The 13,887-nt window shown below is 45.5% G+C and overlaps 1 protein-coding gene across 2 annotated transcripts in view; it reads right to left on the reverse strand.

Annotated features, from left to right (window-relative positions):
- Window positions 1-13,887, reverse strand: part of LRGUK (leucine rich repeats and guanylate kinase domain containing) — a 120,771-nt gene that overhangs the window by 38,221 nt on the left and 68,663 nt on the right. For both annotated transcript variants that reach the window (XM_059933353.1, XM_059933352.1), the window contains exons 13-15: window positions 12,516-12,629; window positions 10,277-10,478; window positions 9,558-9,653 (exon numbers count right to left, since the gene is read on the reverse strand). In XM_059933353.1, the coding sequence (XP_059789336.1) occupies window positions 9,558-9,653; window positions 10,277-10,478; window positions 12,516-12,629 (412 nt within the window). The remainder of the gene's footprint in view (window positions 1-9,557; window positions 9,654-10,276; window positions 10,479-12,515; window positions 12,630-13,887) is intronic.

Here is a 13,887-nt window from a genome sequence, read left to right on the forward strand (position 1 = left end):
TTATGTTCAGAGATGGTCCCCAATCTCTCCGAGGTTCTGCTGCCCCTCTGCCCTCCCCAGAGTTTGGTTGTGTGACATACTCCCCTCCCTTCTAAAAGATTCACATAAGCTGGCTCAGGTTGGATTCCTGTCACTTGCCAGCAAAAGAATCCTGATGGTATGAAGAGATAAATAAAAAAAGGATTCACCTCAGTTTTCTCCCTACTAATTCTTTTAACCAGCTGGTTTGGCATAACGAAGGCATGAGCTAATTTACATGAGGTTCCCGTTCAAAGAGAGAAGGAAGGTGTCCATTTCAAACAAAGTAAGTTTCAGGCAGTATAAGCCAACGCAAATCGGAAGCCCTCGATCACTTGTCATGGGTGTAAAAAACCTGTCCTCTTCCCACAAATTAACTGTGGGTTTGGAATGTTTGTGGGAGAGACCAAGACCCAGAAACCCAGAGACCAAGACCCAGAAAGGATTCCTTTCTCAGAGTTCTTTTTGCTTCTGGACCCCTCGATAACGCAAGAAGCATGAGAGAATTTTCTAATCTAAAAGTGAATTTTCCTAATGAATAAAAGAAAGCTTAATGGCAATTCAGCACTGCTTCAGCCAGAGCCTGAAGTCATGTTGGAATTTGTCCAAGTCTGGACACAAAGCCTCCTTGCTGCCACCAACCTTTCAGACCGCTTGCTGGTGTACCCCACCACAGGGCTGCTCTTCCAGGCTGCGAGGGTGAGCCACAAAAGAGGCACACATGTGCAAAGATTAACTGCCTTCTAATAATCCAACGGCGGGCCTCCCATCTGTGCTGACTAGGGGTTGCAGAGGGAAGCCGGTGTACAGACCATAGCGCCCTGGCCATAGCTCTCCATTCTGGATGGCACTGCTTTAGGGGGCGCAGACGTTCATGACCTGGTGGCCCCGGGACGGCTTACACCTTGGTGCTCTGACTGCCCCGAGCTCACAGCCTTCCCTTCCAGCTGCCCTGCTCTCCAGCAGACGCCTGATTCTGGGGTGCTCCCCTGTGTTTCCGGGTGCCTCTCTCTTTGGCTTGCTGCCTGGAAGCACTGTCCCTTTGGACAGAGCTCTCTCTGGTCTGACTGGTCCCCTGATGGGCTTGAGTCTCTTTGTCAGGCTGCTGGGCGGGGGCCACACCATGCTGCTCTGGGGGACCCGAAGCAGCCTCTCCCCTCTGAGACCTTCCCCTTCGATGAACCTCTTTTTTTCCGCCTTGTTTGCCCCCTGGCAGCAGAAGCAGCCGGCGCTGACCCTGCACACGTCTCCTTTGTGGGGGATGACCCCCTGGAGTTGGCTGATCACCGCTGAGGGTAGCTGTATTTTCTTGAGATAATCCTCCAGAATTCTCTCTTTTCAAAGATGGTCCTTTCTTGGACACGGCTACTTTCTGAACCAGGTCATTTGCGAGGAGGTTGGCATGGGCCTTTCTTCTGGAATAATGTCCTTTTCTCCTTTTCTCTTCCTGTATCTGGGCATCTTTAGGCAATGGTTCAGCGTGGGATGGTTCAGGAATGGCTGGTGTATGGACTTTTCCTCTCCAGTTCCCCTGAGGGCTCCGAGGAGGGCTGCGGTTAGGGTGGCTGGGGGCCTCTGTGGGAGTCGGCTTACTCTGGGATTCTGGCTGCAAGGACGCCTCGTGGCCTCCAGGTGGCGCCCTTCTCAGCTGTGAGGGCCCTTTGGCGGTCTCTGTGGATAGGGTTTTTTTTTTTCCTAGCTCCTGTCTGCTGTACTGGCTCTTGGTTTGGGGGCAAGGCCTGTACATCTGGGATCTTTTTGCTGGAGGAGCAGCCTGCCTCGGGAGCTTGCCTCTCCTTTGCAGGCCTCAAATCATGAGCAGCCCCTGTGTTCTGAGGCAGCTGTTCTGAGAAGGGAGCGGGAATTCGAGGGAGCTTGATTACCTGAACCCCCCCTGCCTTGGGTGGATCGGGGGCGGCCTGTGGTGCCAGCTCCCGCACCGGGGGGCTGATAAGGGGGAGCTTCACCTCCCTGACTCTCTCTTCCTGGACTTGCTGGGGACCGTGGCCCGGATGGGGGCTCAGGTTGTGTGGCTGTTTGGAATGGGGGCTGCTGGTGGGAGGGAGTTTACTGGGGTCTCCTTCCTGAGCTAGCGGGGGCCTGGGAGAGAGAGTCATAGTTTGATCTGAGGCTGTTCCAAGAGCCTCCTGTCTGCTGGGTGAGGGGAGTTTGGGTGTGCGCCTCCGACTCTGGAGAGGAGCGAGGACTCGGGGCTGGGGCAGCCTGGTGGGAGCCAGCCGGCTTCTGGGAGGCAAAGCCACCGGGTCTTCCCTGTCCTGGGTCTGTGTGGTATTGGCTGAGTCCTGGGGATGTGGCAATTCTGGGTAAGGAGCGTCAACCCGAACAACTTCTGCTTTAGGGATTCCCTCCTCCAGAGGTTGCTGAGAATCTCCCAGAGGTGGTCCAAGCTTCTTGGCCTCGTTGGGACCAGAAGGATCTCTTGGGGGATCATGATGGGAACTGCTGGGTGGGAGACTGGCTGGCCCAGTTTCCTCATCCTGGGTTCTCTGGGGGCTAAGGGATGTTGGGTCAGATCCCTGTGGAAGTTCAGAGCGGAGAGGGCCAGTGGGGGTTACCTTGGCCTCCCCTGATTCTTCATCCTGGTCCAGCTGAGGGCTGTGGGCTGATGGTGGGTCAGGGTGCTGAGAAGGCCCTTGGGAAGGAGTGATGGCAGACTGCCCCCCTTCACCTGCTTTCACCTCAGATGTCTGGGCCTCATTCTCAGGGAGATTTGTGGTTACTGTTTTTGAAGAAAGATCTGATTGTTGAGCGTCCCCTTCCTTCCAGTTTGGGGATAAGCCTTGGGCCTGCTGGGGAATACCAAGCGCTGATGAGCTGGGCTGCGGCGGAGGCACAGCGCTGACCTGGCTATTGGGAGAAAGCTCTTTTTGATGGGTTGCTCCCTCCTGAGTCAGCTCCTGGTTCTGGGAGGGAGCTAGGCTCTGATTTTCAGGGACCTTTGCAGGAATCTGCATTCCAGAGAGATGCTCTGTTATCTGGCCATCTGCTTGCAGTTTCGCCAAGCGCCTTGGGGATGGAACCAGGTGTGCTGGCACCCCAGAGGCGGTCTTCTTGCTAGAGGCAGCTCCTGCTTTAATATAAAAAGAAGTTTGCTAAAAACATCTTAACAAATATGACGATGTAACTTTAGAAATTAATAACCAAAAAGATCTTTTCTTTTTTTTGATGCACCTAGGATCTTGAAAAGAATAAAATTACACATGTCGAAGAATGTAACCGTCCCTTCTCCATGGGGATACTAGTGCCTATAATTCACTTATTTAGTGGAATTAGAGCAATTTTTAGTCAACTGAAAACAGAAACTTTTACGAATAAACACAGAGAGGCTTCTTCACAGAACCAAAATTTATATCTAGGTCTGAGAGTGGCCAGAAAATTTTCTAAGTGAATGAGATTTTAAATTTCACCACCTTAGGGGTCAATGCTGCTTTTCATGGTAGAAACTAGAGGATGGACAGCGAAGCCAGACGAAGCCCCATTTGTTTCCTTGTTTAATGGCCTTTTTCCTTGTCCCATAAAGAAACTGCGAGCTCTGTGAGGAGTCGTGCCAGTTTACCAGTACCTGGCAAGGTGCAGAAGCTCAGCAGGCACTCAGTAAATAGGTGACGGATGGAGGAAGGAAGGAAAGAGTAGATCTGATGGAATCACAAGACACCATGGCTCAGGGGAGCTGCTCCTGGGGATCCACCATCCAAGCTGCTACCCCACCCCACCCCCAGGGCAACCGCTTCCCTCCAAGTACTACCCTGCCTTCAAAAACGGCTCTCAGGGGCTTCCTTGGTGGCGCAGTGGTTAAGAATCCACCCGGCAGTGCAGGGGACACGGGTTCGAGCCCTGGTCCGGGAAGATCCCACATGCCATGGAGCGACTAAGCCTGTGCGCCACAACTACTGTGCCTGCGCTCTAGAGCCTGTGAGCCACAACTACTGAAGCCCGCGAGCCACAACTACTAGAGCCCGCGAGCCACAACTACTGAAGCCTGCGTGCCACAACTACTAGAGCCCCCGAGCCACAAATACTGAGCCCACGTGCCACAACTACTGAAGCCCATACACCTAGAGCCCGTGCTCCGCAACAAGAGAAGCCACCACAATGAGAAGCCCATGCACCGCAACAAAGAATAGCCCCTGCTCATCGCAACTAGAGAAAGCCCGCGTGTAGCAATGAAGACCCAACGCAGCCAAGAATGAATAAATAAATAAATAAATAAATAAATAAATAAATAAATTTATACAAAAAAAGAAATGGCTCTCAGAGGCCACTAGCCATGCCAGTGTTACAGAGGGGAGTTGCTTCCTTCAGTCACCGCCACGGGAGCACGTTCTCAGAGTGATTCTGGTCTCCTGACACAATCGCCCCAGCAGGCACTTGTTTAGGGTAGAAGCCCTGGTATATTCTGGTGACCCACCCAGTCCTTAGGACACAGCTCTGAAATGCTAGTGGTCACTTCAGAGGCGGCACACCGGTCTGGAACAGCCTTGAAGAAACTAGTCTCAGCTTACTGTGGGGGAGACCTGATACTCAGAGAGTCCAAACCGCATCAGACCTCTGCAGTGAGCCCAAGGTGGTCTGTCCCCAGAAGCCAGCCAGGCTCCTGGCCACCAGCCCTTCTCTCCCCACAAAGCAGGAGGTGCTCGGACTACTCTGGGTTCTTCCTGAACCTCCTAGGCTGGGAGTGTACCCCGAGCACCCAGTCAAGCCAGATGTCTCCAGGGATGGGGAGGAGAGGGGGAGAAAGGAAACCCTTACCACTTGGTGGGGTTTCTGAGAGGCTGCCCTGTTCGTCATTCTTATCACCCTAGTTTACAACAGTTATAAGTTAAAACACAAACTTAGTCAAGAAACAAGGTTAAAAGAAAATGTGAGAACAGTAAAAATATCTAGACTAGGCAAGTTCATAGAGACAGAAAGTAGATTAGAGGTCACCGGGGGCTGGCTGGGGGGTGGGGCGGGGTGCGTGTTGGTTATTTTGCCCAATGGGTATAGAGTATCTGTTTGGAGTGATAAAAAAATATTTAAAATAGGCAGTGAATGTAATTAATGCCTTTCAGGTGTACATCTAGAATGGCTAAAATGGAAAATTTTATGGTTTTTTTTTTTTTTACCACAATAAGAACGTATTTTTTTAAAAAAATAGAAAAATATAAGAATAGTGAAATCCAATGCTGAAGGTTCTTTCCATCTAAGCCCTCCTGGTTTCCTATAATCAGACACGAGTTTTTCCCCCCACTTTTGCAATTTAACAATTCACATAATTTGCCAAATGATACCATGACCTTTATTAGGGACAAAGGCACCACTTTATGGACTAGTAAATTGTTCAATTTTCCCTTATTTGACTCATCATCACCATCATCATTTTTCTCTATCATTAGTCAGAATTCTAAATAATGATTTTCAAATAAAATTTTATTTTATGATCTCTGTAGCGAGAACTCAGGGTGGTGGTTGGATCAGCTTTTTAAAAGCTTTGCAGGAAGTACTATTCCAGAAATCAGTTGTAAAGAGACAAATGGAGAGTAAAGGCATGCCATATACTGAGTTCTGAATATAGTGAGTTTTTCCTTATTTTATAGACATAATATTGTTTACTCAGGATTTTTTTAAATCTTCCTGCTTTAGAAATGAATATTACCTGCATTGTTACAGGGGAAAAAAAGACAATTCTGTACCTTAATTGATATACATTTTTAATTAATGGTAGATCTTGAGGGTTTATAATCACTCTGTACCCAAAGTTACTATTTTATACATGTATCAAATGAAAATTTAATTAGTCTCTCCTCTGGTGAAGGTTTGCACTTCTGGGTCCAGGCTGATGGGCCGCTGTACTCAAATCTGGATAAACATTGGGCTTTCTTTCTTCACTTTATTCCACTCTCATCATTAAGAGTAGAATTTAAAATTGCATTCTCAGTTACAAATTAGTAACATGAAATTACTAAAGATAAAGCTATGTATTATTACTTCAAATGTTTGGCAATCATTTACAGTTTGCACTGACACAGGATTACTGCTTCTATGAAAACAACGCCATTGGCCATCAGATTTCTCTCTGTACTGAAGCTGAATATACAGATGGACGGTCTAACCTAATTAGGGAAAACCTCAGCTCTGGAAGATCAGATTCTAAAATGTTCCATAATATTATATATAGTTGTTTGGGGTTTTGTTTCTTAGAAATGGGAGTTCAGAATGCAAAACTAAGGCTTCCCATTTCCAGTCCAGTTTTTTAATTGCTCAGACAAAAGAACTGGCTTTCATAGAATCTTAAATATTTTTTATTTCAATTTCTTACCTTTGACAGCTCAGTTATATGTAAAAATTATTCCAGTATACGAAAATTATGGATTTTTGCTTCTAGGGATCCCATTTACATTTATGTAAGTTATGTAAGTCTTTATGTAGATATAGCTAAACCACAGAACCTAAAATCAGGGTGACCCAGCTCAGAGGGGAGGCCAAGAGTTGAGAGCCAGCCAGGCCCGTGGCAGTGACCCTCTGGGGCTCTGGGCCCCCCTCAGGGAGTCACGAGATTCATTTTGAGGTGATTATGGTTGAGCCCTGCTCTCCTGCAGTGAACATGTTAACATCTGGCCCGTACCTCACAGCCCTGAGACTCAGAGGGGCCGCTGGCTCTACTCCTGGGCCACTAGAGACACTTATAAGCTTATTAATAAGGACTTATGTTAATTACAATTTTTAAATACTTGAATAATATCTGGCCTCCACAAAAATCACCTTATGTGCAAATTTATCCTTAAACTATCAACTGAAAAAAAGTGACTTCCTCCACAGATGAACTGTATAAATAAAATAAAGTGTTTGGCTTCTTAAGAAAACACATTAGTTTACAAATAGTAAACCTGTCAGAAAAACTGGCATCTATTGAGGCCAATGATTTGATATATTAAGTACAAACCTGCCCATCTACTTTTAAAAGCTGGGATTCAATTAGTCAGTAACTGGATGGACCAGTTTCAGGTATTAAATGCATCTGAGAGCGAGAACACTCTTACTTACAAAATCCATAATTCATTAAATCAGACAGGTCTAACCTAATTAGTCCGAATAAATGGAGTTTCATAAAACCCTTCAAAACAGGAGTCTATTTTCCTATGCACACATTATCTGGTCTACTAATTTGCCAAATGGCAGCTACAACCAGTACTCAGTGTTCCTGATGGTGGCAGGGTAAGACCAGCTGGGGGCCGCACCCCGCCGCCGTGGAGGCTGAGTCCTGCTCAAGAATCACAGTTCAGAGGCGCCCTCAGTGCTGCTGATGGAAAACCACGCTTGTCTCAGTTGCTCGGAACTGCTCAGGCTCAGGGGACCAACTCAGGTTTCTCCAGACCCCCAAGGGGCTGATTTAAAAGCCACAGCACCAACTTATTAATTTACAATGGGAGATGGGCCTGGCACAGGGATGGGGCAGGCTGCTCTCACCTAGGGGACAGCCCCATGGGAACAGGTCCATGCAGGGGACCATATTAAACATCAGAGGTTGTTGGGCTAGCAAAGACTTAAAGCAAAGGGAGCCAGATTTCCTCAAGAGAAACTTCCATGGAGCTTCCACGGAAGCCTCATTAGATACACCGCGCAACTGGACAGGATCAGCTTTCTAAAGAACAGACCTGACGTGGAGGAGGAGGCCGTGCGGGACGAACACCGTCCAACGCGCACTGGACGTCCCCCTCCGCGACACAGCACAGCCCTCCCTCCGCCAGAGGGGCCCACTTTCACAGCGCGCACTTTCTTCTGGTACTTTCCGGTTACTCGTCTCCTAGGAGACGCACCTGGAAGGAAAACCTCGGTCATTATCTGTTGGTTGTTACCATTACCATTTTCACACCGACCTCATTCCAGAATTCCATGGGCACCTGAACTGGAGAAAGTGTGTAGAGTTGCAAAGCAGCACCATTAGTCTGAATTCCGGCAAAACCGTGACCGGGCCTGCTTCTGCCTGGCCAGGATGCAACCTGGCCAGCAAGATCCTACGTGGGCAGAGGCACAAAGGCTAAACCACACGTACACACAAAGCAGTGGAGCATCTGCACAGCAGCAAGAGTCTTCCATTATATTCTACATTATGTGATACGTGAATGCAGTTCAGTCCACTGGGGGGACATGCTTTTTATTATTATTATAGTGGTGGTAAAATACATGTAACATAAAATTTGCCATCTTAACCATTTTTAAGTGTATGGTTCGATAGTGTTAAGCACACTCACATTGTTCTGCAACCAATTCCCAGAACTCTTTCCATCCTGCAAAACGGAAACTCTGCCAACATTAAACAATGCCCCTGTTCCTCTCTCCCCCAGCCCCTGGTAACCACCCTCTTTCCTTCTGTCTCTATGAATTTGTCTACTCTGGGTACCTCATATAATTAGAATCATGCAGTATATGTGTTTTTGGTTATTTCACTTAGCAGAATGTTCTCAAGGTTTATCCATGTTGTAGCGGGTGTCATAATTTCCTTCCTTTTTAAGGCTGAATACTATTCCCTTGTACATATAAACCATATTTTGTTTATCCATTCATCTGTCAATGACTGCTTGGGTTACTTCCACCTTTTGGCTACTGTATTGTGAATAATGCTGCTGTGAACGTGGGTGTACAAAAGCTGTGCAACACCTTGCTTTCAGTTCTTTCAGGTATATACCCAGCAGTGGAATCACTGGATCATACGGTAATTCTATTTTTAATTTTTCTGAGGAACCACCATACTGCTTCCCCTAGCAGCCACACCATCTTACATTTCTAATTTCTCCACATCCTTGCCAGCACATTTTCTATTTTTTGTTTTGTTTTGCTTTTTCATAGTAGCCATCCTAAGGGGTGTGAGGTGGATTTGGGGGGAAACTGTTAAATACATCTCAAAATACTCATGTACTAAAATTCTAATTTAGGGCTTTAGAATTCCTAGATTCCAAGGAGATGCACTCATATATCCCATGTCATTTGCTGTGCATGATTCATGAGGCAGGTGGGGAGCATTAATTCCACCTAACAAGACAGAAGCTCAGAACAGCTAAGCAACCTGTCCCAGGGGGCAGCAGGGCCAGGACCAGGCTCACATCCCCTGACCAGTGCTCTTCCATTATACTCTGTAGTGCAACATTTTGAGGACTATGGAAATGCAAAGAAAGGGGGAGAGAATCTCTTGGATTGGGACAATGCTGTCAAGCAGAACACCACCTCAGCCCCCTTAGGAGCCAAACTTCCAGAAGGTGGAGTTCTGAACTGTGGGGCTGACCCATACCTACTATGAGTAGGTACTCTAAGGTACTGCCCAGCGTGTCCTTAAAGGACAGTCTTGTGAGGTCCATTATGGTCACCTTGACAAGCAGAGGGACTGGTCCAGAGGGCTGATTCATGCAGCTCATTTGTGGGGACCAGAGGAAGTACATGGATTAAAGAGTCAGAACCAGCTTTAGCCTGGTTGATGAGTCCCCAAATAACAACCCACAGATTTGTTTTCCTTTCCGTGCCAAACAAAAGGGATAGAGCGGTACCTGTGGTTGGAGCCAAACTCTTGGTGGTTGCCTCAGACAATCCAAGGTATTCTCTAATGAGCTGACTCAGATTTTGGTAGGCAACATCCGGATCATCTACAGTAAAGAAGAGAATGTATGTTAAAGCAACAGAATTATATCAAAATAGAGCCAATCTGTGGTGATGATTTTTTAACTAGATCTAATTTTATGAATACTGCGGTAGGCAGAATTCTAAGACCCAATGACACTTCACCCTTGTATAATCACCCCCCCCCCACTTGAGTGTGGGCAGAACCTGTGAACATGACGAGCTACGACTCCTGTGATTACGTTAGGTTATATGGCAAAGGGATTTTCACGAATGTAATTAAGGTTACTTATCAACTGAGTTTGGGCTAATCAAAAAGGAGATGATCTAGGTGGGCCTACTCTAATCACATGATCCCCATAAAAGGAGGTTTTCTAGTTGCAGAAGAGGAAGGCAGAGACTCGAAGCACGAGTAGCATTTGATGGGCTATTGCTGGCCTGAAGATGGAGGGGGCCATGTGGGTAGGACCTGAGAGCAGCCTCTAAAAACTGAGGGTCACCCTTGGCAGATAGCCAGCCGGCAATCAGGGACCTCAGTCCTACAACCACAAGAAACTGCATTCAGTCAACAATAAGAAGGTACTTTAGAGCAGACTTTTCCCCAGTAACCTTCCACTTCAAAAACAAAACTTTGCTGAAAGTTACTGACCTGCATTGACTACTGCATCAAAATATCCTGGATATTTCTGATTAATTTTAATATAAAGGTCTACTCTGGAGACAGCAAATTTGATCTCTATACGACTGAATAATCCTTTTCTCCTCAAGTAGCCCTCATATTTTTTCTTGTCCATGGGTACCACCAGGATGTATCGAGGCTCAAAATAGGAATGTTTTAAACTTCTTACACCCTATGCATTTAAAGAAAAGATAATCAGTTAGAAACAGAGACACAATTTAGAAATCATTTAGGAGATACGTGACAACATGGGTATAATAAGTAGTGTTGTACTGAGGAATTTATTTTACCTGTATAATTAGCTATTATTTTCCTACAAATATCCCAGGATTAGATTACTTCTCTCTGCTCATCAAATATCACGTTATCACTGGAAAAATAAGAATTTGTCCTACCTGGTTATCCTCTAACTAATCATTCTAATGCATATGACTCTTAAAAGAGAAAACTGCTAGAGACAAATAGGTATGCTCACTGCATCTTTATTACTGAAAAGTAATTTCAATTCTACATTTCAAAAGGCATCCTTGCAGCCCCAGGAGATAGAGATCTTACCATAGAGAAAGGCTCCTCTGTTACCCTTGTGTCATCAACTTGGGCCCTTCCTGTTTCTAAACTAGCAACCTGGTTGGCTGGTTCCGATCCTATCTCACAGCCTGTACCCAAAGCATGGGAAGGCCAAGCTCATGACACCCCGCTAACCAGGAGCCCACACGACCCGGGAAGCAGTGGCAGGTAGTGCTCTGAGGACCTGGAGGGCTGGGTCAGGACTGCAGCGCTCCAGCCTCTGTGACTCCGTGCAAATCCCTCAAGCTCCCTAAGTAACCAGGGTCCTCATCCGTGAAATGGAAGAGCTACTCCAAATGGACTCTGAAGTTTCTTCCATCTCAATCCTACCATCAATAATTTAACTCAATGTTCAAAATCTCTGTTTTTAAAAATTCAGGGGGAAGAAATACAGGCTTTTTTCAAAAACAATGTCTACAAGAGTCAATGACAAGGACAGTTGGGGAAAATGGTTTAGCCGGGAAGCATCAGGAATAAAGCCTGGTTTATGGACTCAACCTCTTGGAAATGAATAGGAGAAAGCTCTCAGGAAGGAAAAAAAGTAAAACAGGAGCCAGAACTCAGAACCAATAAACAGGAAAAAGTTAGACACAGGAGCTGGTGAGCTTCTGCACTCAAAGTTGCATTAATTTTTGTTTCTGCCTTGTCCAAGGAAGACATTTTAGGGAAAAGGTCTTTTTTTTTGGGCTAATTAGCATAGAAACAAAGTAAACCTTCTTAAGGATGTACAACCAATCAACTGCAGAATGATAAGAATTGCAGGATTTTGAAGTTAGGAAAATTAACGAACTGGAAGAAACGTGACCAGTTTCACTGAAGCGAGGCAACACTTAGACCAATACAAAGGGCCAAAAAGGAATCACAGTCTCCTGCTCTTTGAAGTCAGAGAGGAAAAATGTTTTAAGGGAGATTCAAATCGATAGTAAAGGAATACCAAAAAACCAATCAACTGTCTCTGAAGATCTCAAATAGTTAATACAGCTACATATTTTTAAAACAAATGAGTAGGAAATTCCTGGTTTTACTCTGGAGTTGATTTTAGAGAGACTTCTGTATATTCTAATTACAGAAGGTCACTGGGGGAAGATGGGATACTGGGGAAGAGAGAAAGATCTCCTGAAATCTGCAAGTCTAAATTGCTCAGAGAATGAAAAGATAGTAACCAGTAAGCAGCTGGAATCAAATGGCAGCATGGCCCATGCGTCTTCCCTGGAGAAGGAAGGGACAAGGTCAGTGGCAGGGTCCTGCCACTGTCCTGTGTGGACAGGGAACCAGTTCCACACCCGGTAGGCAACATTTTATCTGATATCACTTATACAGAGACCAGTGCTCTAAAAAGAAAAACGGATAATTTAGTGAGGAAATAACTTAGAAAATAAATCTTGAGTGGCAGTTTTACTCCATAGCATTTGGGTGATGTCTAGTATTGTAATCTAACTCCTGTCACTTGAATTATTTATATCTTGCCTCCCCTAAGCTAATAACAAACTTAAAATCTCACACATTTGTACACATTCCTCTTGGGCCTAGCAGTGTGCGGCCTACACATTGTAGATCCACACACTGTAGCCCCCTCCCCAATCCCAAATATATATACACATTTACGCATTAAAAAGAAATCGATTGAATGGAAAGTACTTACTTCTATTTCCATATGAACACAGCTTGCTAAACCATCTCTTGCGATACCTTCTATGGTGTCCCTACTTAATCCATACTTGTGATTACCATAATTAAAGGTTAGAATGAATTTCCCCTGCAATGTAAGAAGTACAAAGATTTTGCTATAACAGCTGCCATCATGGAATTTAATATAAATAAAATGATTTGATGTCTTACTTTTATATGATTCCATAAAACGTACAAATATTAGCCATTGTATAAGGATGACAATGGGTTTATGAAACTTAATACCAAACTGTGATAGAGAAATTCATTCAGAATTCCCAGCTGGCCAAAAAATATTAGGCTTTTGGAAATAACCAGCTGACCAAATGTTAGAGCAGAGTGAAGGCAATGAAGCTTATGATAAACAGATCATTTTGCTTACTTACCCACTTCCTGCCAAACCTGCACTATAAACCTTCATTACTGAGAAAGCAAAACTAATAGTTCACCCTTTGCCTCAACAATTTCGGCTATGCCAGTACACCAGGTCTCCCCCAAAAGCTTCCATTCTCAAGTGCCTTGCATTCCCAGATAAGCCTGAAGGCCATGAATTACAGCGACATCCACAGACCTTTGCATCCTGAGATAAGCGATGAAAAACAGACCCATCCTGCTTTTCCTTATAAACATAGCTTTTTATTGAAACTGCCCCAAATGTATTCAGCATCAGTATTGTGTGCCCTCTGGTCATCTGAGGTACAAATCCTGCCTTCTCTCTATATTCTGAAAGCCCAGTTCTTCCTGAAACTGTAGTCTCGTGCAAAAAAAAAACAAGTAGAAACACATCTTTCAAAATTGTTTGAACTGGATTCCCCTGGTGGCGCAGTGGTTAAGAATCCGCCTGCCAGTTCAGGGGACACGGGTTCGAGCCCTGGTCTGGGAAGATCCCACATGCTGCGGAGCAACTAAGCCCGTGCGCCACAACTACTGAGCCTGCGCTCTAGAGCCCACAAGCCACAACTACTGAAGCCCGCGCGCCTAGAGCCCGTGCTCGGCAACGAGAAGCCACCGCAATGAGAAGCCCACGCACCACAACAAAGAGTAGACCCCAAGCGCCGCAACTAGAGAAAGCCCACGCGCAGCAACAAAGACCCAACGCAGCCAAAAATAAATAAATGTATTAAAAAAAATTGTCTGACTTTTCCTTTGATGATATTATATTTATTAAACAACAAGATTTAATCTGAACTGGGACGCTGATGACAACAGAAGGAATAAAAATGTGGACATCCTTGGCCACCGTGACTCCTCAGAGAACATGATTTTGAAATAAATAATGAAGTGAAAACTCCCAAGGCCGAATCCCATCAATTGAAGCCCAGCAAAAGGCAGCACCGTCATTAAAA

This window comes from Balaenoptera ricei, chromosome 9, assembly GCF_028023285.1.
Source record: "Balaenoptera ricei isolate mBalRic1 chromosome 9, mBalRic1.hap2, whole genome shotgun sequence".
NCBI classification, from domain to species: Eukaryota; Metazoa; Chordata; class Mammalia; order Artiodactyla; family Balaenopteridae; genus Balaenoptera; species Balaenoptera ricei.